Here is a 26,960-nt window from a genome sequence, read left to right as displayed (position 1 = left end):
ATTGCCACAATGCAAAGTACTTCGCTGAATGGTGTCTTGATTGAAAACTTCTTTATGCATCACCAATAAACAACATCCTACATGGATATTTATGACTATATCAACATCTCTGTGATAATGTACCACATAAGGGCTCAACAAAACACCAAGTTAAAGTTAATCTCAGATGTGACATACTTAACAAAAACATGTGTGAACAATGATGGCAAATGAAAACCAGATGAAAGGCTATTTGAGTTCCTTTGGAAAATCCTTTGTAACGAAACATCATACCTCAGAGTTTTATTTCTATTCACTGTCTAGCTTGCCCATTTAATTATAATCAGATACATTTGACCTGGCGATACTACACTATAGCCAACAGTATTAAGGAGCAATTGAAACGAAGGGGTTTTTAGATAAAAGAAATAAAAAACCAACCTCTGTATGAAACTCCTTAAAAATAATTTAGTAAATACAAACTGGATCATCTTATATGGAATGTGGTAGTTTTGTTCACTCTTGTCTCCTTGTGAACCCTTAAAGGTCATTATTTTGATTATCAAGACTGATGATGAAAGGAAGAAAAGTGATTATATTATTTTCACTTCCTCTTCAATATGAGTCAAATTCTTGTGCGCAACATCGAATACCTAATGTACAATGCATCACACTACTCGTGTTATAAAATATAAAATCACTACTGTATTACTCATTCTCTTTCACTCTGAGCAATAATAAATGCAGTAAATGTGATCAAGCCAGTTCACAGAATTCGTGAGTCACTCATCTACTACTACAAAATAAATATAATTGACACCGATGCTGATATCCTTGTATACCCACTCGTGCCTCATGATGCCCGCTGATGACTTATAATTAATGAACATTTTGCACTTCCACCAGATGTAATGTAAATATATTTTTCTTGACTTACATGATCCTCATAAATGTAGCACTTATTATAGAAGAGAGGGATGCCATGGTCAAATGAAACTAAGTCATCAATCATCTTGGATAGTTGCACATGGTCAACAATAGATGTTTCTGAAGGCTTGTATGTCCTGATGGTCCAGTGATTGGTGTCCATGGATCTGCCAATAAAAGGTTTTGTAGTGTTCTAGACTGACCTCAGAAGAAAAGAACAGGACACAAGTGATAATGAATTGCAGTTATAAAAAAGGGATTGGCCATATAAATCACTGGGTATGTGAGGTGATTATTTCTTGATAATCATCCTGTACATGTGTGAAAATGAAGGCTCAAAGATAAAGATGAAAAGGGTGGAAGATTCTCTCCCTAGTTAAACTCCTTTCGTTGATGTGAAAAAGTAGTGGTGAGCACAATCTAATTAAAGGAGAGGAGCTAGAATCCAATGCATTATGCTTTTCTTTAGACCCAAAATGACCTCTGACCACATTTCTGATACATATCCAGTTTTCGGTGCTACTTGCCAGTTTCCACCTCTGATGAATCTTTCTTTAGCTCCTCCTTTTCACAACATTTTGTATGAGTGACCAAAACTGGTGACATAGAGGGCAGAGGTAAAAAGTGTGTTAATTTATGGTAAATAGATGTGATGAGAAGCTGAAGGCAATCAGTTGGTCAATGTGCCACCAAAATATCAAGATACATCACCACCCTGGAGGGCTGTGATCAGCCCAATTCTTCTCACATCTAAACTACAAACACTGTTCCCACCATGAAAGATAGGCCTGTGTTCCCACTCACCTATAAAACCTACAAGTGGGATGACCAAGAATGAGATGGATGCCTGGGGTGATAGGGGCTTTGAATAAAGTGGAATGTCTGTTGAGGAGGGAAGGGAGAGGCAATAGATAGGTGTGGATGGAGAATGCTTGTGTATGGATAATATTTTGACACAGGCTGAAGAGATTTCTCCCCTTCTGCTCTACTTTCTACATGACATCGAATTCTTTAGTAGTTCATGCAGAAAAATTTGACTGTGTACTAAACTGGGACGGTCACGGTACCAAAATGTTACATAAAGGTTATGACATATTCACCAAAAGAATTGTAGAACCAGCAGATATTTTAATAAAATTCTTCCAGCCATTGTGAAAGATTTTTTAATTCAGCAAGACGAACCAGGATTTTAATTCTAGAACACGCCAGAAAACCAAGAGCGATCTTTTCCACATGGTCGACAAGATGAACACATTAACTTTAAGTACTTAAGCTTCTATTACAGTTTTCTATATACTCTGAAGAATGAAATGTAAGAGTGATTAAGATAACGTGCTTTTCCCCATGTTCTCCATCATCCAAATCATGTTTACATATATATATATATATATATTATATATATATATATTGTCCAGTATTCTCAACTACAGCACATTAAACACAATGGCAAAATTCTGACCAGCCAAAAATATAGTAAAAAATAATGATGTCAAAAATTGTACCGCCACATATGTTTAAATTGCCAACACCACCAGGTACATACATACATACATATACCAAGGCTTTTTCCCCCTTACTAGGGAGGTAGCCAAAAAGGAAAAGGCATAAAATCATTCCCACCCATTCCATCCCTGAAAACACTCCACACCCCTCCACCCTCCCTTCCATCTTAGCACCTCCTAGATGACGGGTCATCCCTGCACCTTGTCCACTGCCCTGGGTCAGAAGCAGTGTCGCAAGACACAGCACATCCACAGCAAGGCCGCTTCATTAAATCGGCGACCCCCCCTCTCCGTTCCCCCATATAAAGGAGAAGACGGGGAGAAATCCCTTCAAAAATTTTGCTCACACACATTACCTCACCCCCCATCCCCCTGTCCATTCCACCTCATGCATCACAACATCTTTCATATACAACCATTCTCCATTCACCCCTGTCTTCTGTCCTCTCCCGTCCTTCCTCAACAGACATTCCCCTCTTCCCCAAAGCCCCCTTCACCCCATCCATCCAACTTATCCTAGGATGTCCCCTCATGTTCACTCCCTCCACATCTGCCTTCCATACCTCCTTTACTAGTCTTTCTTCACTCATTCTTTCCATGTGTCCAAACCATCCTAATACTCTTTCATCAACCATATCTCCCAACTCCCTTTCTACCCCTGTTCTCCTCCTCACCTCATTTCTCACTCTATCTAGCCTAGTAACCCTCATCATACTTCTCACACACTTCATCTCAAACACGTTCAAACTCCATCTCTCTTCCTCTCTTATGTTCCATGTTTCTGCTCCATACTGTGCTGTTGGCACAATCACTCCTTCATACAGTCTCCTCATAGCATCGATTCCCAAATTTCTATTCCTCATTACACTTTTTAAACCACCAAGGCATTTACTCGCTTCTCTCAATCTACATTCTACCTCCACCTTTACTCCACCTTTTCCTGCCACATTTGCACCCAAGTATCTAAAACTAACCACTTCCTCCAGTTGCTCTCCCTTAATGCTCACTTCCAGACTACTGCCACTTTCACCCTTTGTACATCTCATCACCTTACTTTTACCCACATTTATCTTCAGCTTTCTTCTATCACACACTCTCCCAAACTCTGTCACCAACTTCCTCAATCCCTCCTCCGATCCTGCCACAAGCGCAGTGTCGTCTGCAAACAACAGCTGGTTCACCTCCCACTTTTCTCCATTTTCTTTAACCATCTCCAATCCCTGACCCACTACCCTTGCATTTACCTCTCACACTACCCCATCCATGTATAAGTTGAACAGCCAGGGTGACTTAACGCATCTTTGACAAAGTCCCACCTTTACCTCAAACCACTCACTCTATCCATTTCTAATCCTGACACAAGCTCTACTACTCTCATAAAAACTCTTGACAGCTCTGAGAAGCTTTCCTCCTATCCCGTATATCCGCATAACCTCCCACAGTGCTATTCTGTCTACCCTGTTGTAAGCCTTTTCCAGATCCATAAAGGCCCAAAAAACATCCTTCTCCTTTCCTATACCTTTCTCACATATCTGTCTTACCACAAAAATCTGATCTACACAACCTCTACCCGTCCTAAATCCACACTGTTCCTCACCAATTACTCCCTCTGTTCCTCTCCTAATCCTCTCAATCAAGATCCTCCCATAAGCCTTCCCAACTACACTTAACAAGCTAATTCCTCTGAAACTACTACATTCACACTTGTCCCCCTTTCCCTTGTAAAGTGGAACTATACAAGCACTCCTCCAGTCCTCCGGCACTCTACCCTCTCTCCAGCAAACATTAAATAACCTCACCAACCAGTCCACCATCACTATACCTCCTTTTTTAAGACATTCTGCATGGCATCCATCCATACCAGGTGCCTTACCTGCTTTCATCATCTTAACTGCTGCCTTCACTTCATCCTTCCTTATTTCTCCTCCATTTTCCTCACTCATCACTCTCATTTTCTTAGCATTTCCCACTGCAGCTATCTTTCCCTCCCTATCCTCCTTCACATTAAGCAATTCCCTAAAATATTCTGCCCATCTTCCCCTTACTGCCTTCTCCTCCATTATCATCTCTCCATCTGGCATTTTTGGCATTTTTTTTAAGTACAGTATGGTCTCAAATAGCGTGGTTATCTAGTATTAGTTAGAATAAATATAAATTAGTTCAAGGATAAACTACAAACATTTAGTGTAATAAGAAGAGGAATATCAGTTTTAAAAAAGTAGTTTAAGCTGCAAAGTGATGTGAATTACGTAAAAAAACTGCCTTGACCTTCAACTTGAATTTGCCTTTAACTACAACGTCATTGATGATATAGCCTACAATGCCTTCTACAATAAATAATACAATATTCAAATCTTTTACAATCTTTATTGATGAGTAGAGTTTTTTTTATATTTTTTCATATTTTATTATGTTTTTGTGTATTTACCAGATAATCTTTCAAAACAGTGGCAAAACACTTTATCTGGCGTCCTCTTTCCCCCAAGCTTGTCGGATAAACAGGGTTCTACTGTATATATATATATATATATATATATATATATATATATATATATATATATATATATACACACAGTCGAACCTCGAAAGCCCGGACCCGGAATGCCCGGACCCTCATATGACCGGTCGAAATGAACAAAGGGCGGAATTTTCAAGCAAAGTTCCCTATTTGTCCGGTAGGTGGCAGCGACGGCCGTACACGTGTATTCAAGCCCGGCCCAGTCAAGACGCAACCAGGGCTGCCGTTTCGTAGAATTTTGTACCAAAACGTAGTAAAATAGCGGCATGTGGCAACTGCACAAGGACGCGAGGATTTTTTTCTACATATCAGCGGGCTGTTAAAACATTCAAAAACTCAAACTTTTGTTTAAAAATCATAGAAATAATTATCAAATAAATAAAAGCGGTTTCATGTCTGTCTGTCTGTCAGACTTTTTTCTTGATTCGCTGTCTGTCAGACTTTTTTCTCGATTCGATCGATCGACGGTATTATTTGGAATAAGAAGAAGAACTCGAAGAAGAATTCGAAGAGGAAGAAGAACTCGAAGAAGAAGAAGAAGAGCTCGAAGAAGAAGAAGAAGAACTCGAAGAAGAACTCAAAGAAGAAGAACTCAAAGAAGAAGAACTCGAAAAAGAAGAACTCGAAGAAAAACTCGAAGAAGAACTCGAAGAAGAAGAAGAAATCGAAGAACTCGAAGAACTTGAAAAACTCGAAGAAGAAGAAGAACTCGAAGAAGAATTCGAAGAACTCGAAAAAGAACTTGAAGAAGAAATTGAAGAAGAATTCGAAGAAGAACTCGAAGAAGAACTCAAAAAAGAAGAAGAAGAACTCAAAGAAGAAGAACAACTTGAAGAAGAAGAAGAGCGAGCAGCGCCGCAGGCCAAGCCCCCCGGCGTATATATATATATTTTTAAATTTTGAATTAAGAGTTTATCGAATTCATCAACATGCTGAGATCTCAGGGGCGAAGCCCCTTTCTAACAAAAACTAGTCGAATAATAAATGGTACATCAAAATATGACTTTTATTGGTAATTGTGTTACTTATAAAATATTATACTCCAAAAGATACGTTTTTACGGTGTAGAAAAAATTATACGCTAAAGTTTCAGCTTTCTTTTAGCACCAGGGCTGCCGTTTTGTATAATTTTGTACCAAAACGTAGTAGAATAGCGGCATGTGGCAACTGCGCAAGGACATGAGGAAATTTTTTCTACATAGCGGGCTTTTAAAAACATTCAAAAACTCATTTTTGTTTAAAAATCATAGAATTAGTTATCAAATAATAAATGGTACTTCAAAATATTACTTTTATTGGTAATTGTGTTACTTGTAAAATATTATACCCCAAAAGATATGTTTTTATGGTGTAGAAAAAAATTCCACGCTAAAGTTTCAGCTTTCTTTTAGCGAGAGTTATATATATATATATAAATAAATCTTACTGAATATGTTAGGTGCATGGGAGCCTTATATACATTCATTTAAAAAAAAAAAAAAAACTAGAATCAACATATTGTCAAAGTTACGTATACGTATACCGCTACGAAAATCTACGGGTGTTAAGGAGATATTTTCGATGACCGGACTTTTGGCATGACCGGACAGCCCTTCCCCCCAATAAGTCCGGGCTTTCGAGGTTTGACTGTATATATATATATATATATATATATATGTATATATACATATGGTGACTCACCTTGTGGCATTAATAGTAACAACACTGGGTGTGTTCTGAACACGGTCGTAGCTATGGGTCACATCAGGCAAAAGGAAACCTTCAATGGAGTTGTCCAAGTGGTAAGCAATGTTTTGGAGTGACGACATATCCATCTGCAACAACAAAACAAATACAACAAGAGGTACAATAGACAACAATCCTCATCCAGTAGCAGTTATTTCAGTGCTGTTGAACACTTAATTACTTTACCAAGGATCAGGGTCAAATGACACCATATACATCTTCTGACATGTTGATGATACGGTGGTGTTGGAGCTTCCCCTCTAAAAATCTTTGACCATAACTTTTACCTCCATGCTTCCAACAATGATCATCTCACTATTTGCAATGTTCTCAAATTAAAGTGTCTCAGGAACCATAGAAGGAAGAGATATTTAAGTTGTCAATTTTTCACCACCATTCATATAAATCATGTAACTGTTTACAGTTTATGGATTTAGTCAAAATGTCAACAATATAGTGTTTCCCTACCACCTTTTTCACTCAATTGTCTGAACTTCAGACACGCACACACACTTTCGTCAGATGGACGGCGAAGATTGGAGTTCCGAAGAAAAATGAAATTTTATGTGGATCTCAATGTCAAGGAAGTACCTTATTGTATTTACAGGGAAGGGGAAAGCTCGTGGTGTAGTGGGAAGGTGAGAAAAAAGGAGAAGGGGAGGGATTACTGAGGGGAAATGGAAGGAAAGGAGGAAGGGGAGGACTTGGTCCAGGAGGCCAGGCGTCTTGCAAACAAAGGACTGAGGATTTTGGAGAAGAAGGGATTAAATTTTTTTTAAAGATTAGAAATATAGATAAGATAAGCACAATGGAAGGTAAAGATGATCATTTCCAGGGATTTAATGAGGGGAGGGGATACCAACCTCCCCCAATTACCAAGACTAGAGGAAAAACTTGAAAAAATGACCGAACATTGGGAGAGTAGGTTCAGTAACATAACAAAGATTGCGCAGAGAGTTGAAAATTTAGAAGAACTAGAGAAGGTGAACAAAAACTTAACTAAAGAAATAGAAGAATTAAAAAGACAGTTAAAAAAAGTAAAAGATGAGAATAAGGAATTAAAGAGGAATAATAAAGACAATAAAGAGGCCATAGCAAAAGAAGCACAGGGTTGGAAAAAAATCCAAGAAAACAGTAAAGTTGCATTTACTGACATATTAAAATAGCAAATGAAAGAACAAACTGAAGACTCGGTTATTAAAGTGATGAGACAGAAGGAGAATATAATAAGGGACTTAGCAGATAAAAAGAAATGTATAATTATATTAGGAATGGAGAGAAGTATAACCTAAATAGAACCACAACAATCAAAGAGGAAAAAGAAAAAGTAATCAGTTTACTAAAATTAGTTCAGGAAGATGAACCTGAAATCATGAAACAAATTGAAGAGATGTATAGACTCGGAAAGTATAGTACAGATAAGACCAGACCAATTAAGATTAAATTTAGGTCACAAACGACAGCAGAGAATATCTTAGCAAAAACAGGGAAACTAGCAGGAAGTGAACAATATAAAAGATATGGATAAAAAGAGAAATGAATAAAGAGGAAAGAGAGGAGGAAAAATGAAAAGACAAGAAGCTAAGGAAAAAAACAAGAACAGAACAGAGTCAGAAAAAGAGAAATTCTGTTGGAGAGTAGTGAATATGAAAGTAAGGAAATGTGACATACCAGAGAAAAACAAAAGGGAAACAGAGAATACAATGGAAGTGGCAGAAAAGTAAAAGTGTCTTACACAAATATAGATGGATTAATAACAGGATTGAATGAGCTGAATGATTATCTGAAGGAAAAAGAACCAGACATAATGGAACAAACAGGAGGAATACAAGGGAACCTACTTAAATGGATGGAGGACTTCCTGACTGGTAGAAAGATGAGAGTAGTGCTCAGAGAAAAATATTCAGATTGGAAAGAAGTGATCAGTGGAGTAACACAAGGATCTGTATTGGCACCAATAATGTTTGCTATTTATGTGAATGACATGGATGAGGATGTGAAATGTTACATGAGCTTCTTTGCAAGTGATGCCAAACTGTTAAGGAAAGTAGCAACTAATAAGGACTGTGTAGCACTGCAGGAAGACCTAAAAAAGGTATGGAACTGGAGTCAGAAATGGGAAGTGGACTTTAATGCTAAGAAGTGTAGCATAATGGAGTTTGGAAAAAGCAAAAACATAATATCAGGACAATATAAAATTAGAACCAAGGAGGTAAAGAAGGAAGGATTCGAAAAAGATTTGGGTGTAATTATCACAAACAACTTGTCCCATGACAAACAGATTAACAAAATTGTCAGGGAGTCTTACAACTTGCTAAGATCAATAAAAGTGGCATTTGCATACTTGGACGAAGACATGATAAAAAAAAATATTGGTTACATTGATAAGGCCTAGACTAGAATATGCGGCGACATTGTGGTCCCCCAGTACCAAAAAAATATATAAAGAAAATAGAAAGAATCCAGAGAGCAGCAACAGAAATGGCACCTGCACTTGCAAACTTATCATAAAAAGAGAGATTGGCTAAACTAGAGTTGCTGATGCTGGAGCAAAGAAGAGAGATAGGTGACCTACTGACCATCTCCAGAATCATGAAAGGCACAGAGATACTTGATAATGAGGACTTACTAAACTGGGACAAGAAAAAGACAAGAGGGCATGGAAAGAAAATCAAGAAACATAGCTACAGAAGAGAACTGAAGAAAAACAGTTTTCCACATAGAGTAGTGGACACTTGGAACAAACTGGACAATGAAATAGTATGTGCAAAAACCATTCATAAGTTCAAAAGCAAACTAGACACTGCGTGATACAAAGGCGGGACACCACAAGCATAGCTCCCCTTCCCGCAAAATATAAGTAGGTAAATACACATCATAGGATTGACGGCAGATATTGGAACTTTGGGGGGGAAAATGCAATTTTCATGGATTTCACTGACGAGGGAGTGCCTGTGTTGTATTATAGTAGGAAAGGGGAACACTCGTGGTGTAGTGGGCAAGTAAAAAAAAATGAGAAGTGGAGGAATTATTGAGGAAAATGGAAGGAAATGAGGAAGAGGATTGACAATCCCCAGACGTCAAAAGGGGTGTAAACAATAAAAATGTGCAGACGACACAGATGAGGTTGAACAAGTAAGTAAATAAATTAAGAGTAGAAATGTAGATAAGAGCAGCCACTTGCTTCCCATTCCTCCCAGTTAACGTCACCACAATTAAAATCTCCAATAAGGACTATCTTACTACTTTGTTCAATATTTTTCTTTAGGAAAAGAGTTGAATCCTTTAACATTTCTTGATATTCAGTTTAATCCCAAGCTCTTGTCTTTGGGGTAATATATACCATCATAAAGTCTCTTTTATTGAGTCCTTTAGTGCTGATCTTAGTGAATTACTTCAGCCCAGCCTTCACTTGATTTGCTTCTTCCACCTTTGTGTGTATTACCTAATTGTATCTTATGGGAAGGGGAGCTATGCTTGTGGTGTTCCGTCTTTGTATCTCTCAGCATCTAGTTTGCTCTTAAATTTGTGCATAGTGTTTGTATTTACCTAGTTGTATTTACCTAGATGTATTTTACAGGAATGGGAGCTATGCTGATGGTGTCCTATCTTCATATCTCATTTTATCTAAACTGTTTTTAAATTCATGAGTTGTTTTATCACACACCACTTTTTTGTCCATCTTGTTCCAGATGTGGGGAAAGCTGTTCTTTTTCAGGTTGCTTCTATAACTGTCTTTCTTGATTTTCTTTTCGTGTCCTCTTGTATTTCCACTATCCCATTTTATTAGATCTTCTCTATCAATAGTTTCTATGCCTTTCATGATTCTATAAATAGTTATCAAGTCTCCTCTCTCTCCTCTTTGCTCTAATGTCTGTAGCTCAAGTTTTGCTAGTCTCTCTTCATATGATAGTTCAGTGAGTGTTGGTGCTAGTTTTGTAATTGCTCTTTGTATTCTTTCAAGTTTTGTTATACATTTTTTTGTACTTGGTGACCACATCATTGCTGCATATCAATCTTGGTCTTATCAAGATAACTAGTATTTTGTTCACCATTTCTTCATCCAGGTATGTAAAAGCCACTTTGATTGTTCTTATTAAATTATAAGTTTCTCCAAAAATTTTGTTTATATGTTTCTAAGGGGACATATTATTCATAATAATGACTCCCAGGTCCTTCTCATTTTTTACTTTTCTTAATTCTTCTTCTCCCAATTTATGTGATCCTACTATTCTTTTTTTGCTTCTTCCAAATTCCATTATACTACACTTCTTGATATTGAATTCCATCTCCCACTTCACATTGAGATCATTCTGTAGCGACTCACAATCTTCTTCAGTGTTCACTTTTTTCAACAATTTTGCATCATCTGCAAAGAAGCTCATATAACTTTCAATTCCTTTATCCATATCATTAATATATACAGCAAACATTATTGGGGCCAGAACTGTTCCTTGTGGAACACCACTTATCACTTCATCCCAATTAGAGTGTTTGTCTCTTATCACCACTCTCATTTTTCTTTCATGCAAGAAGTCTTCCATCCACTTCAGTAGTTTGTCCTGTATTCCTCCTGCAGTTTCTAATTTCTTAAGCAACTTCTTATGTGGCACCTTATCAAAAGCTTTTTTTCAGGTCTAGAAATGCACAATCAGCCCATCCATCTCTTTCTTGTATTACATCTATTAGCTTTGAATAGAAACACATTAAGTTTGTGACGCATGATCGTCCTTGTATAAATCCAAATTGTCTTGGATTTAGTACGTTGTATTTTTCCAATTGCTTTACCCATCTACTTTTGATAATTCTTTCACAGATTTTAGCTATCATAATTGTAAGGGAGACCGGTCTGTAGTTAGTAGGGTCTTCTTTGTTTTCCCCATTATATATAAGTACTATATTTGCTTTTTTCCAAACTTCTGAAACTTTTCTCTCTTTCAATGAACTGTTTATTAGGGTATGTATTTTGTCTGTTAGTTCCTTCCTGCATTCTTTCAAAATCTAGTTTGCCATTTCATCCAGTCCATGCGATTTTCTGGCATTGAGATTATTCAAGTGTTTCAATATTTCATTTTTTTATACTTCTATCTCTTTCAAAAGGGGAACTCTCTCCTCCCATTCGATATCTCTAGGTTGTATGTTCTCCCTTGTAAACACTAATTTAAAATTCTTATTCATAATTTCTACCATTTCTATTTCCTCTGTGTATTCGACTCCTCCTTGTCATAGTTTCTCTAATTCTTGTTTGCTTTTCAGTTTGTTGTTTACAAATCTGTAAAATAGTTTTGGTTGATCTTTACATTTTTCTATGACATCTTTTTTGTATTTTATCTTTTCTTCTATGCACACTTGTACATATTCATTTCTATAACAAGTATACTGTATATTTTCCATGTTTCAGGTTTTTTTGTATTTTTCCATTTTATCCAAGCTTTACCCCTTTTGTCTTTTAACTCCCTACATCTTTTGTTGTATAAGCACTTTACATATATTTTTTCTTGCTTTTGTCTTGGGACATACTTTTCCACTCCTTTTTTTTTTTATAAATTTTTGTCAAAATACTCCATTTCTCTTCTACTGTTGTTTCCTCCTTGTGTATTCTTTCCCAGTCAGCTTTTTGAAAGAATTATTTCATTTTGTAAAAGTTTGTTTTTTCCATACATCAATCTTCCCTTTCTATATTGTTCATTTTCTTGATGTATTTTTCCTCGTTTACTTCCAGTTCAACCAATATGTGGTCACTTTTACTTATTGGTGTTTTATATTCGATCTTGTCCACTATTTCGGGTTCTGATGTGATTATTAAGTCCAGTCTCGATGGTTCTTCCTCATTTCTATACCTAGTATTCTCTTGTATCCATTGCATCATTGTATGTTCTATAATCATTTCAAGTAATACATTTCCCCATAGGTCATCTCCACCCTTCACTGTCATCTCTTTCCAGCAGATCTCTTTACAATTAAAGTTACCCATTATAATTATTCGTCCTCCATCTTCCATTATCTTACTTAGTGATATCCTTGTGTCTTCTAACATATTTTTGTGTTCTTTCTCTTCCCATGAAGACATTTTAGGAGGCACATAATTTACTACAAACTTTCTGCTCTTCTTATCCTTGTCCTCCACTTCCATCGTAATCATCTCTACACTATTCTTTCCATATGTGACACTCCTCACATTTGTATGCTTCTTAGTCAGGAACATAACTCCACCCCTTGTTTTACCTCTCTGTTTCTAATCCAACAATTATATGCTCCATGACCTACACTGTTGGGTGGTAGTGGACTTTTGAATTTTGTCTTTGCAATTCCCATTATGTCCAGTTCTTTTTCCTTCAGGTAGTCATTCAGTTCATTCAATCCTGTTATTAATCCATCTCTATATGTGTAAGACACTTTTAATTTTCTGCTACTTCCATCATGTTTTCTGTTTCCCTTCTGTTTTTCTCTGCTATGAACCATTTCCTCCCTTTCATATTCACTACTCTCCAATAGAATTTCTCTTTTTCTGTCTCTGTTCTTTTCTCGTTTTTCTTTAGCTTCCAGTCTTTTTTATTTCTCATCCTCTCTTTCCTCTTCATTCATTTCTCTTTTTATCCATACCTCTTTATGTTGCTCACTGTCTGCTAGTTTCCCTGTTTTTGCTAAGATATTCTCTGCTGTCGTTTGTGACCTGAATTTAACCTTAATTGGTCTGGTCTTATCTGTATTATATTTCCTGAGACTATGTATTTCTTCAATTTGTTTTCCTATTTCAGGTTCATCTTCTTGAACTACTTCTAATATATTATTTACCTTTTCCTCGTCTATTCTTGTAGTCCTATTTAGATTATACTTTTCTTCCATCCTTAGTATAATTATACACTTCTTTTTATCTGCTAAGTCTCTTACTATATTCTCCACTCTCATCACTTTAATAATTGTGTTTTCAGTTTCTTCTTTCATCTGCTGTCACAATATTATTAAATACAATGTTGTTGATCTCTTGGATATTCTTCCAACCCTATGCTTTTTTTGCTATGGACTCTTTATTCTCTTTATTATTCCTCTTTAATTCCTCATTCTCATCTTTTACTTCTTTTAACTGTCTTTTTAATTCTATTTCTTTAGATAGGATTTTGTTTACCTTCTCTAATTCTTCCAATTTTTCAACTCTGCGCAATCCGTATAAGTTGACCAAACCTACTCTCCCAATGTTCAGTTATTTTCTCAAGTTTTTACTCTAGGCTTGCTAATTGGGAGAGGTTGGTAACCCCCCCCCTCATTAAATCCATGGAAATTATTATCTTCACCTTCCATTGTGCTGCTCTTATCTATATTTCTAATCTTTACATTTTTGCTAATCCCTTCTTCTTCACCAAAAACGTCCAGCCTCCATTTGTTTACAAGGCTCCTTGCCTCCTGGAGCCAGTCTTCTTCTTTCTCATTTCCTTCCATTTTCCTCAGTAATCCCTCCCCTTCTCCTTTTTCATCACCTTCCCACTACACCACGAGCTTTCCCCTTTCCTATAAATACAAAATAGTACTCCATCGTCGCTGATATCCATGAAAATTGATGTTTTTTCGGGAGTTCCAATCTTCGCTGTCACTTCGACTGTCGTGTGTGTGTGTTTACCTAGTTGTATTATACAGGAAGGGGAGCTATGCTCGTAGTGACCTGTCTTTGTATCTCGCAACATCTAGTTTGTTCTTAAATTCTTTTATGGTGCTTTCACACTATTGTTTCATACAATTTGTTCCAGACAGTCACTACTCTGTGTGGAATTTTTTTTTTTCAGATCTCTTCTATAACTATCCTTTTTGAGCTTCTTTTCATGTCCCCTTGCTTTACTTCTATTCCACTTTAATAAGTCCTCTCTGTCAAGGACTTCCATACCTTTCATGATTCTGTAAACAACCAGTAGATCTCCTCTTTCTCCTCTTTGTTCCAGGGTTGGTAGTTCCAGTTTAGACAATCTTTGCTCATATGTCAATTTTGAAAGTGTTGGGGCCATCTTTGTTGTTGCTCTTTGGAGTCTTTCTATTTTCCTTATAATCTTTTTTGTACTGGGTGTTCATAGTGTTGCAGCATATCCCATTCTTGGTCTTATCAGTGTGACTAGTATTTTTTTTAACATTACCTCATCCAAGTAATTAAAAGCCACCTTTATTAAAGTTAGTAAATTGTAGGTTTCTCCAACTATTTTGTTTATCTGGTTTTCTGGGGACATGTCTTTGTTGATAATTACTCCCAGGTCATTTTCAGAACGAACTTTCTTTACTTCCTTTGCACAGATTTTATATTGTCCTGATATTCTTTTTGAACTTTTTCCAAATTTTATTATACTGCATTTCTTAATGATGAAGTTTACTTCCCACTTTTGACTTCATTCCCAGACCCTATCCAGGTCTCTCTGTAGCGATTCACAACCTTTTTACGTACTTTCTACAATAGTTTTGAGTCATCTGTAAAGAAGTTCATGTAACATTCTACACCATCCATGTCATTTATGTATATAGCAAACATTATCAGAGCCAATACTGAACCCTGTGGGACTCCACTTATCATTTCTTCCCAAGTAGAGTTTTTATCTCTGAGCACCACTCTCATTTTTCTCCCATGTATGAAATCTTCCATCCATTATATAATTTTCCGTGTATACCTTCTGTTGTTTCAAGTATTCTTAATAGTTTTTTGTGTGGTACTTTATCAAACGCCTTTGGAAGTCTAGAAAAGCACAGTCTGCCCATCTGTCCCTGTGTATTACCTAGTTGTATTTACCTAGTTGTATTTTACGGGAAGGGGAGCTATGCTCGTGGGGTCCCGTCTTCATATCTCATTTTATCTAAACTATTTTTAAATTCATGTATTGTTTTTGCACACACCACTTTCTCATCTAACTTGTTCCAACTGTCTATTACTCTGTGAGGAAAGCTGTTCTTTTTCAAATCTCTTCTATAGCTGTCTTTTTTTATTTTCTTTCCGTGTCCTCTTGTATTTCTGTCATCCCATTTTATCAGATTCTCTCTATCAGTAATTTCTATGCCTTTCATGATTCTGTAAAAAGCTATCAAATCTCCTCTCTCTCTTCTTTGCTCTAGTGTCTGTAGTTCAAGTTTTTCTAGTCTCTCTTCATATGATAGTTTTGAGAGTGTTGGTGCCAGTTTTGTAATTGCTCTTTGTATTCTTTCAAGTTTTTTTATACATTTTTTTGTACATGGTGACCATATCGTTGCTGCATATTCCAATCTTGGTCTTATCAGGGTGATTAGGATTTTCTTCACCATTTCTTCATCCAGGTATGTAAATGCAACTTTGATTGTTCTTATTAAATTATAAGTTTCTCCAAAAATCTTATTTATATGTTTCTCAGGTGACATATTATTCATAACAATGACTCCCAGGTCCTTCTCATTTTCTACTTTTTTTATTCCTTCTTTTCCCAATTTATATGTTCCTGTTATTCTGTTTTTGCTTTTTCCAAATTCCATTATACTACACTTTTTTGTATTGAACTCCATCACCCACTTCCTACTCCATTCCTGTACTATATTTAGGTCTCTCTGTAGTGATTCATAATCTTCTTCAGTTTTCACTCTTTTCAGTAGTTTTGCATCATCTGCAAAGAAGCTCATATAGCTTTCAATTCCTTCATCCATATCATTAATATATATAGCAAACATTATTGGGGCCAGAACTGTTCCCTGCGGAACACTGCTTATTACTTCATCCCATTTTGAGTGCTGGTTTCTTATCACTACTCTCATTTTTCTTTCTTGCAAAAAGTCTTCCATCCAATTTAGCAGTTTGCCCTGTAATCCTCCTTCATATTCTAATTTCTTAAGCAACTTCTTATGTGGTACTTTGTCAAAAGCTTTCTTTAGGTCTAGAAATGCAGTCCGCCCATCCATCTCTTTCTTGTATTGTATCTATTAACCTTGAATAGAAACATATTAAATTGGTGACGCATGATCGTCCTTGTCTGAATCCAAATTGCCTTGGATTTAACACTTTGTTTTTTTCTGAATATTTTACCCATCTACTTTTGATAATTCTTTCACAAATTTTTGCTATTGTACTTGTTAGAGAGACTGGTCAATAGTTTGTAGGTTCTTTATTTCCTCCTTTATATATAGGTACTATATTTGCTTTTTTCCAATCTTCTGGAACTTTTCCTTCTTTCAAGGAACTGTTTAGTATGCTATGTATTTTGTCTGCCAGTTCATTCCTGCATTTTTTCAGTATCCAGTTTGCTATTTCATCTGGTCCATGCGATTTTCTGACATCAAGATTACTCAAGTGGGTCAATATTTCATTCTTTGTTACTTCTATTTCTTCCATAGGGGGGACTTTCTCTTTCCATTCGTTCTCTTCAGGTTGTATGTTCTCCCTTGTAAACACAGATTTAAAATGTTTGTTCATAATTTCCGCCATTTACATTTCCTCAGTGTATTCAACTCCCTCCTGTCTTAATTTCTCCAAGTCTTGTTTGTTTTTCAGTTTATTGTTTACAAATCTGTAGAATAGTTTTGGTTGATCTTTACACTTTTCTATAACATCTTTTTCATATTTTCTCTTTTCCTCTCTGCACGTTTGTACATATTCATTTCTATAACTGGTATATATTTTCTATTTTTCAGGTCTTCTGTCTTTTTTCCATCTGGTCCAGGCTTTGTCTCTTTTGTCTTTTAACTCCCTACAACTTTTGTTGTACCAGCATTTTACATATTCTTTTTCTTGTTTTTGTCTTGGGACATACTTTTCCACTCCTTTTTTGTAAATTTTTGTCAAAATATTCCATTTCTCTTCCACTGTTGTTTCTTCTTTGTATATTTCTTCCCAGTTTTCTTGTTGAAAGAATTCTCTTATTTTATCAAAGTTTGTTTTTTCATACATCATTCTTCCTTTTCTATATTGTTCATTTCTTTTCATATATTTTTCTTCATTAAGTTCCAGTTCAATCAATATGTGGTCACTTTTACTTATTGGTGTTTTATATTCAATCTTTTCCACTATTCTAGGTTCAGATGTAATTATTAAGTCTAGTCTCGATGGTTCTTCTTCATTTCTATACCTGGTGTTCTCCTGTATCCATTGTGTCATTGTATGGTCAGTAATCATCTCAAGTAGAGCGTTTCCCCATGAGCCATCTCCACCCTTTACTGTCATTTCTTCCCAGCAGATTTCTTTGCAATTAAAGTCGCCCATTATAACTATTCTTCCTCCATCTTCCATTATTTTATTTAATGTTATCTTTGTGTCCTCTAACATACTTTTATGTTCACTCTCCTCCCATGAGGCTGTTTTCGGAGGCACATAATTTATCACAAATTTTCTGCTCTTCTTATCTCTGTCTTCCACTTCTATCATAATCATCTCTATTGTATTCTTTCCATATATGACACCCTTCACGTTTATATCCTTCTTAGGAACATAACTCCACCCCCTTGCTTTTTCTCTCTGTTTTTAATCCAATAATTATATGCATCATGTCCTACACTGTTGGGTGGTAGTGGGCCTTTTAATTTTGTTTCTACAATTCCCATTATGTCCGGTTCTTTTTCCTTCAAATAATCATTCAGCTCATTCAATCCTGTTATTAATCCATCTATATTTGTGTAAGACACTCTTAGTTTTCTGTCACTTCCATTGTGTTCTCTGTTTCCCTTTTGTTTTTCTCTTGTATGTCGAACTGCCTTAGTTTCAAATTCACTACTCTCCAATAGAATCTCTCTTTCTCTGACTCCGTTCTGCTCTCGTTTTTTTTCTTAGCTTCAAGTCTTTTCTGCTTTTCTTCCTCTCTTTCCTCTTTATTCATTTCCCTTTTTATCCATACCTTTTTATATTGTTCACTTGTTGCTAGTTTCCCTGTTTTGGATAAGATATTCTCTGCCGTCGTTTGTGACCTGAATTTAATCTTAATTGGTCTGGTCTTATCTGTACTATACTTTCCGAGCCTGAATTTTTCCTCAATTTCCTTCATAATTTCTGGTTTATCTTCCTGAACTAATTGTAGTAAACTGCTTACTTTTTCATTTTCCTCATTGGTTCTTGAGGTTCTATCTGGGTTATGTTTCTCTTCCATTCCTAATATAATTATACATTTCTTTTTGTCAGCTAAGTCTCTTACTATATTCTCCTTCTGTCTCATCACTTTAATAACTGAGTCTTCAGTTTGTTCTCTCATTTGCTGTTTAATTATATCAGTAAATGCAACTTTACTGTTTTCTTTTATCGACTTCCATCCCTCTCTGTTTTCTTTACTATTCCTCTTCAATTCCTCATTCTCCACCTTTACTTCTTTTAACTGTCTTTTCAGGTTTTCTATTTCATCAGTTAAGTTTTTGTTCGCCTTCTCTAGTTCTTCCAATTTTTCAACCCTTTGTAGAATATTGTTAACATGACCGAACCTACGCTCCAAGTCCTCGATCATCTTATCGACCTTCTCTTCTAGTCTTGTCAGTCGGGGGGGGTTTGTGTCCCCCCCACCCTCTTTAAATCCCTGGAAAATATTCTCATCACTTTCTACTGTATTGCTCTTATCTATACTTCTAATCTTTACATTTTTATTAGACATTTCATCGTCGTGGGGGGGCCGTTTGTTTACCTTTCGCCTGTCTGCCTGGGCCAAGTCTACTCCTTCCTCATTTCCTTCCATTTCCCTCAGTAATCCCTCCCCTTCTCCTCTTTCCCTACTTTCCTACTACCCCACGAGCAATTTCCCCCCACCCTGTAAATACAATAGGCACTTCTCTTTGCATTGGGATCCACAAAACTTCAATTTTCTTCAGAATGTCTTCTAAGCCGTCCGTTCGTTGAAGTGTGTGTGTATGTGTGTGTAAAGACAAAAGTGTTTGGTCTTCCATTATTTAATTTACTTGAAAGTTCACTGCATTTTCCAAGAAAAGAAAAAGAAAATCCTGGTAAAAGGCAGATAAAGTCAATGAAGTCATATCACTTGATAAAATGTTAATCGAAGACAGATACCCTTTACAAGGCAGATAGTGTCCTTGCATTTCAACGGTCATATGCCAAGAGGGAGAGAGTAAAGCTAATCACCCTGAGTTAATAAACAAGTACAAGATTAAACAGTTCCTCATTACAAAGGAGGGAATAGGGCCAGTTACTCACCTGTTTCTGGTCCCATATGATCTTAAGATTGAATTCATCATACACTGCCTGGATGTGTTCCTGGACCTCCAGGTCCTTGGCACAGAAGTCCTTTGATTTCAATGTCGACAAGATTGTGTCCTTGCGGTGCTGCGTCATGTCTAAAGAACCCTGAGTGAGATATAGTAATCTAATTTTAAAAATACAAAAATTAGTAGAAAGGAGAATTTTAATTGTGTTTGAGATGAGTTGTTTGAGAAGTTTGGTACGGGTTATCAGGATGAAAACAGTGTGAAATGAGAAGGTAAGAGGAGAGAGAGTGGAAGTGGAGCTGGCAGGGCTTGATGAAATAATACTGGGACAGTCTGGGCACAGAAAGGATGAGTGAGGAAAAAACTAGCAAAAAGAGAGTGGAAGGCTGAGGTGAATGGGGGTGAATTTGAGATAGATGTATGGAGTGAAAGGGGTCTTAAATAAAAGGGAATGTCTACTAAGCAGGGAAAGGAGAGAGCGAAAAATTGATTTGGGTGGAGAACTGTTGTGAATGGACTATTAACTGTTGCAACACAAAATATTTCTCCTTATCTTCTCTATTTTCACATGAGGGGACAAGGAGGGTGGGTCACCATGTAAATGAAGCTGTGGAGGTGCTGTGTCTTGCTGCTATGTTTCTGATACAAGCATTGGGAGAAAGGGATGACCCCCCTCATCTACAAGGAGTTAAGATAAAGGGGAAACAAATGGGTGACATGGGATAGGTAGTGGTGGGTGGATGCCTTGGCTGGTACCTTCCTTATAAGGGGGAAGAAGCATTGGATATATATAGATAGAAAGGTTTGGGTGTCAGATATTCTATGAAGAAGTTTGAGGAAATCCAAAATCATGCAAAGAATAGGACTCACAGTGAGATCAATATGGTAACAACCAAATTTACTGTACTACTATTTTAATGTTCTGCTAATATGCACTATAGTTAGGGAGCAGCATGCTAATATAATGATGAGTTACTTTATACTCAAGAGCATCAGAGAAACTTATCATCATTAAAATACTTTAGAAAAACTTATGAGGTGGCAAAAATATTTTCAAGTACCATTTAGATTTTTACCCTATTAGTCTTCTGAATGACTGGAAAACTTATTCCTTCAACCTTAGAGTGATTTACTTCTTATTGCACTTGGCTGTAACTGATAACTTAGCTGGGAGAAAATTGCTTGATTATATGTTTCATAATCATGAGTATATTGGTGCCAATACCTGTCTGGGGTATTGGCTGCATGTTATTGTGGCAAAGTAGCATGTATATGATACTTTAGGGTCTATACGGGGTGCCCCTACAGACCAGAGCCACATATAATTTTGTCTGTGATAGAGGAAGTCTCTGTTCATAAAGAAATGATGACACTATACTGCGACTGTCCCTCTGTTATACTGTCCCCCACCCCTTATTACTGTCCTGTACCATTTCTCTGAATTTCCTTGTTTTGCCTACCCTGTGGTGGGGGAAAAGAATGCTGCCACCAAGTATTCCCACTTGAGTCGTACGAGGCGACAAAAAAAAGGATGGGGGATAGGACTAGGAATCCTGCTACCTGTAGCACCAAAGGAGACATTCCTAAACGAAGTAAAGGCATAAGAGGGTCAAGGAGTTTTCCAACCAGTACCCTAAGGTTTGTGTCTTTTAATGTGCGTGGATGTAGTACAGATAAGAGTAAAAGGAAAGAGATAGGCAGTATGTTTGTGAGAAGAAAGATTGATGTATTGGCATTGAGTGAAGCTAAGTTGAAAGGGAGGGGTGAATGTGAGTTTGGGAGGGTGGTTGCGAGGTTCTCAGGAGTGAAGAGAGGATGAGGGGGAGAAGGGGTGGCTATACTAGTAAGTGAAGAGATAGGTAAGAGTGTAGTAGAGTGGAAGGAGGTTTCTTCAAGGTTAATGTGGATGAAGGGGAAGCTGGGAATGGATATGTGGGTTTTTGTAAGTGCATATGGGCCTGGTAGTAAGAAGAGTGTAGAGGAAAGGGAGGCCTTTTGGATAGATTTAAATGTGTGCATAGAGGGATTAGGGAGAAATGTCAATATAGTGGTATTGAGTGACCTTAATGCTAGGGTAGGAAATGAATCAGTAGACAAAGTGATTGGGAAGTATGGAGTTTTAGGAAGAAATCGTAGTGGAGAGATGATGGTGGATATGTGTCTCGAGAGTTGATAGCAAATACAGTGTTTTGGAAGAAAGTCAAACATAAGTACACATGAGAGAGGGTGGTGGATGGAAGGGTGGCAGATAGAGCATTAATGGACTATATAGTGGTAACCAGGAGTATAGTAGGAAGAGTTAAGGATGTACATGTTCTAAGGAGAGAGAGTGGGGGAATATCAGATAATTTTTTGGTGGAAGGTAAGTTGAGAGTGGAGGATAGGTGGAGAAAGAGGAAAAGGGCAGAAGGTTGGGAGGTACTTAGAGTGAACTGCTTAAATGAGAAAGAAAAAGAGAAGGAATATAAGAATAAGCTGAGAGAGGAGTGGGAGGGAGTGAAGGATAGAGTAGAACTAGGAGTGGAGGAGGAATGGGGATGGTTCAAGGAGGGAGTCATAAGGTGTGCAAAGATGGTGTGTGGAACAAGGAGGATGGGAGTAAATAGAAGGAAAGGTAGTGAGTGGTGGGATGAGGAAGCAAAGAAGGGTGTAGAAAGAAGAAGCAGGCTTTCATAAAATGGTTACTAAGTTGGATGAGTGAATCATATGAGGGGTACAAAATAAAGAGAAGAGAAGTAAAGCATAAAATAAAGGAAGCAAAGAGGAGAGCAGATGTGAAAGTAATAAAAAGATGTTCTGGAAAGAAATTAAGAAAAGAAGAGGAGGCAGACCAAGTAGAGAAGAAAAGGTAAAAGGTGTAGATGGAGAGATGATAATGGAAGAGGAAGGTGGGAAGAGTATTTGAGGGAGTTGCTATTTATGAAGAAAGATAGGGAGGGAAAGGTAGTTGCAGTGGGAAGTGCTAAGAAAATGACCATGATGAGAGAGGAAAATCGAGGAGAAATAAGGAAATATGAAGTGAAAGCAGGTGTTAAGATGATGAGAGCAGGTAAGGTACCTGGGGTGGATGGATGCTATGATGTCTGAAAAAAAAGGTACAGTGATGATGGACTGGTTGGTGAGGTTATTTAATGTTTAAGAGAGGGTAGAGTGCTGGAGGACTGGAGGAGTGCCTGTATAGTACTGCTTTATAAGGGAAAGGGGGACAAGTGTGAGTGTAGTAGTTTCAGAGGGATCAGCTTGGTAAGTATAGTTGGGAAGACAAATGGGAGGGTCTTAATTGAGAGGATTAGGAGAGGAACAGAGGGAGTAATTGGTGAGGAACAGTGTGGGTTTCAGACAAGTAGGAGTTGTGTAGATCAGATTTTTGTGGTGAGACAGATATGTGAGAAAGCTATAGGAAAAGGTAAGGATGTATTTTGGGCTTTTATGGATCTGGAAAAGGCTTATGACAGGGTAGAGAGGAAGGCACAGTGGGAAGTATTGCAGATATATGGGACAGGAGGAAAGCTATTAAGAGCAGTCAAAAGTTTTTACGAGAGTATTAGAGCTTGTGTTAGGATTAGAAATGGAGAGAGTGAATGGTTTGAGGTAAAGGTGGGACTTCATCAGGGATATGTTATGTCACCCTGTCTGTTCAATTTATACATAGATGGGGTGGTGCAAGAGGTAGTGGGTCAGGGATTGGAGATCGTTAAAGAAAATGGAGAAAAAGGGAGATAAGCCATTTGTTGTTTGCTGACAACACTGCACATGTAGCAGGATCAGAGGAGGGGTTGAGGAAGTTAGTGACAGAGTTTGGGAAGGTGTGCGAAAGAAGGAAGTTAAAGATAAATGTGGGTAAAGATAAGGTGATGAGATGTATAAGGGGAGAAAGTGGCAGCAGACTGGAAGTGAGTATTAAGGGAGAAAGACTGGAGGAAGTGGGTAATTCTGGATACTTGGGTACGAATGTGGCAGGAAAGGGATGAGTGGGGGTGGAGCTAGAATGTAGATTGAGAGAAGCGAGTAAATGCCTTGGGGAATTAAAAAGTGTAATTAGAAATAGACATATGGGAATAGATGCTAAGAGGAGGTTGTATGAAGGAGTGATTGTGCTGAAATCACTGTACGGGGTAGAAACAGGGAATGTAAGAGAGGAAGAGAGAAGTTTGAATGTGTTTGAGATGAAATGCTTGAGAAGTATGATAGGGGTTACTAGGGTAGAGTGGGAAATGAGGAGGTGTGGAGGAGAACAGGAGTGGAAAGGGAGTTTGGAGATAGGGTTGATGAAAGAGTATTGGGATGGTTTGGACACATTGAAAGAATGAGTGAAGAAAGGCTAGTAAAAAGGGTGTGGAAGGCAGAGGTGAAAGAGTGAACAAGAGGGGTCGACCTAGGATGAGATGGATGGATGAGGTAAAAGGGGCTTTGGGAAAGAGGGGAATGTCTGTTGAGGAAGGATGGGAGAGGACAGAAGATAGGGGTGAATGGAGAATGGTTGTGTATGGATGATGCTGTGATGCATGAAGGGGAGTGGGTGGGGGATGGGGGGTGAGGGAGTATGTATGAGAAATAAATTGAAGCAGCCCAAAGGGATTTCTCCCCATCTCCTTTTTTGCATGAGGGGACGGAGAGAGGGGGTCACTGATTTAATGAAGCGGCCTTGCTGTGGATATGTCTTGCGACACTGCTTCTGACCCAGGGCAGTGGACAAGTTGCAGGGGTGACCCGTCATCCAGGAGGTGCCAAGATAAGAGGGAGGGAAGAGGGTGGAGGAGTGTGGAGTTTGTTGAGGGATGGTATGGGTAGGAATGATTTCTGTCCTTTGTTTTTTGGCTACCTCCATTGTAAGGGGGAAAAAGCCTTGGTATATGTATGTATGTATCGTTGCTTTGTGAATAACTACCAAACAGCTATTCTTCACTGACATGAATATGGATTAACTTTGAACTTCATATTTTTCGCAGTCAGGAACCATAGGCCCAGTAAAAGATAATGACTAAGAAGTCTAGAAATCAAAGTAGTTTTAATCATTGTGGTGCACCAACATATTGTAAAAGGTGAGGACATATTTTCTTTCTTTTTATACATTTATTCTATTCCACAAAACAGTACTCAACTGTGATACTGCATCTCTACAGCAACTACAATGTAAGTTATTCTTATTCATTCACACTTGTTCAGTTCAAAGCCAGATCATCCAACCACTCCCTAACTTAGATATTTATTTTCCGTAGAATAACAATGTGGCTCTTCATTATTATTTCTACCAGTGTGACATTTCAAAACCACATACTATGTTATCTACAGAAATCATTATATTTCTACATTCTTGAAATTGGTAAGTCATGTTGTAAAGCTCATAGACAATTCTTATCTATTTCTTTTAAACACTTAGTGGGTTTCTGTTCTGCACCATTTGTAATCAAACCCATAGGTGGACGTCAGGCGAGTGACCTGATATCGTATAAAAAGGAGCTTCTCACAGCCTCTTGTTGTATGCACCACCACCCTTATGATCACGGACTGTGATAAAAATCAGTTTAGTGGAAATATTCCCCAAATATAGAATACCTTACCACTTCCAGGTTCTCTTCATTTAATGACAATGACCTTCCTGAGTAAAGTCACCCTCCAACTCCCTTTAATCTTTGTAAAGAACTCACCCACTAGCATCAGTGGTGCACAAGAATATCAGGCCACACAACTGGGATGATTGTATATGGAAATGTTTGAAAAGTGTAACTTTTTCTTTATTTCAGAAACACCCTGTGCATACTCACCTTTGCTTTCACGATAGGATCAAGTAGACAGTTTTCTCCATTGTGTATACTGAGTGAGAACTTGCTCCTGAGTTTGTGGTTGAGAGTGTCTTTGATATCCAACAAGGGAGAGAGGTAAGGGTGCGAAGTTTTAGCGCTAATACACATCTGATGGATAGTAGGAAAAATAAATGATATCAAATTTAGGCCTACTCCAAATTAGAATACTTCTATTGACAGGCATTATTATAGTTTGGTCAGGATTGTTTAATTGGATTTGTAGAATTAGGTTGGATGATAGCTCAAAATTCTTAGTGAAAACTAAATTCAATATAGGTACATCATGTGTAGATAAAATAGGGAACATATTTTCTTGCTAAACACACATGCAGCAGTTTAGAGGTAATTTCAATGAGTATGTTTAGAATAATTTGGATCAAGGTGAATCAGCAAATGGCAATGTGTAATGTAGGAGGAACTTTACTGAAAGGTACACATTACCATAAACCAAACTTCATGAACTTGGAATGAGATATGAGGCTCACTTAGCACTAAAAGATAAATTATTCTAAATAGCACCTAGGATGTTTTAATTGCTCATCATAGCAACTTGATAATTGAAATTCAGAGGGGATATCTGCCATATGGGTAGAAAAAATAGAGTTTATGTCTAACAAATCCACATGTTACATAGGTTACACAGAAGGAAGAAACTAGGACCACAATGAAGAACTAGTCTTTGTTCACCCAGTATGATCCTGTCAGATTGCATGACATTGCAGAAGAGGAGCAGGGACTTACTACATGTTCCACTTTGTCAAGGTCCCTGGTAAGGATGATGTGTGTCAAGGAATTCATCTCTTTCAGGTCTCTGTCTTTTCTTAATTCCCACAACAGCACCATATCGTACATGTAATGCTTTGACCCTTCAAATTCTACTCTCCCGTTGAAGAATCCAGAGTTAGGAGCTGAAAGAACGAAACTTCATAGTAACAACTGCAATTTTGGTGACAGTCATCTGGAGTGAAGGAGACTGTTTTATGTATATGTGTATACATACATACATACAGGTACAGTCGTACCTCGGTACTCGACCGCCTCTATACTCGACCAAATCGGTGCTCGACCAAAAAATTCGAGTAGAAAATGCATCAGACCTCGAACAGATTTTCGGTACTCGACTAGCTCGAACAGCGGGTAAGCGTCAGTTCGACTCAGACCGCCAGCGGAGTAAGACGTACGCAGTTTGTTCGAGTATTTCTTCCCAGATTTAAACTTTTTCGTGTTGCTCTAGCCCTTAATAATGGGTCCAAAGAAAGACAGTGATAAGGGGAAAATTGGTTTCGGTGTTCGAACAAATCGGTGCTCGACCACCACCTCAGAACGGATTATGGTCGAGTACCGAGGTACGACTGTATATATATATATATATATATATATATA

The 26,960-nt window shown here is 37.5% G+C and overlaps 1 protein-coding gene across 2 annotated transcripts in view; it reads right to left on the bottom strand.

Moving 5' to 3' along the window:
• Window positions 1–26,960, bottom strand: part of LOC143036797 (hemolymph clottable protein-like) — a 191,496-nt gene that overhangs the window by 21,739 nt on the left and 142,797 nt on the right. The window contains exons 25-29 of one of the 2 annotated variants that reach the window (XM_076204540.1): window positions 26,265–26,485; window positions 25,539–25,685; window positions 19,763–19,912; window positions 6,607–6,740; window positions 917–1,073 (exon numbers count right to left, since the gene is read on the bottom strand). In XM_076204540.1, the coding sequence (XP_076060655.1) occupies window positions 917–1,073; window positions 6,607–6,740; window positions 19,763–19,912; window positions 25,539–25,685; window positions 26,265–26,485 (809 nt within the window). The remainder of the gene's footprint in view (window positions 1–916; window positions 1,074–6,606; window positions 6,741–19,762; window positions 19,913–25,538; window positions 25,686–26,264; window positions 26,486–26,960) is intronic. The other variant, XM_076204541.1, reaches the window with a different exon arrangement.

Source organism: Oratosquilla oratoria, chromosome 21, assembly GCF_046742065.1.
Source record: "Oratosquilla oratoria isolate Oo_2021 chromosome 21, ASM4674206v1, whole genome shotgun sequence".
Lineage (NCBI taxonomy): Eukaryota > Metazoa > Arthropoda > Malacostraca > Stomatopoda > Squillidae > Oratosquilla > Oratosquilla oratoria.
The sequence above is the reverse complement of the archived record's forward strand: the minus strand, read 5'-3'. Positions and strand labels throughout refer to the sequence as shown.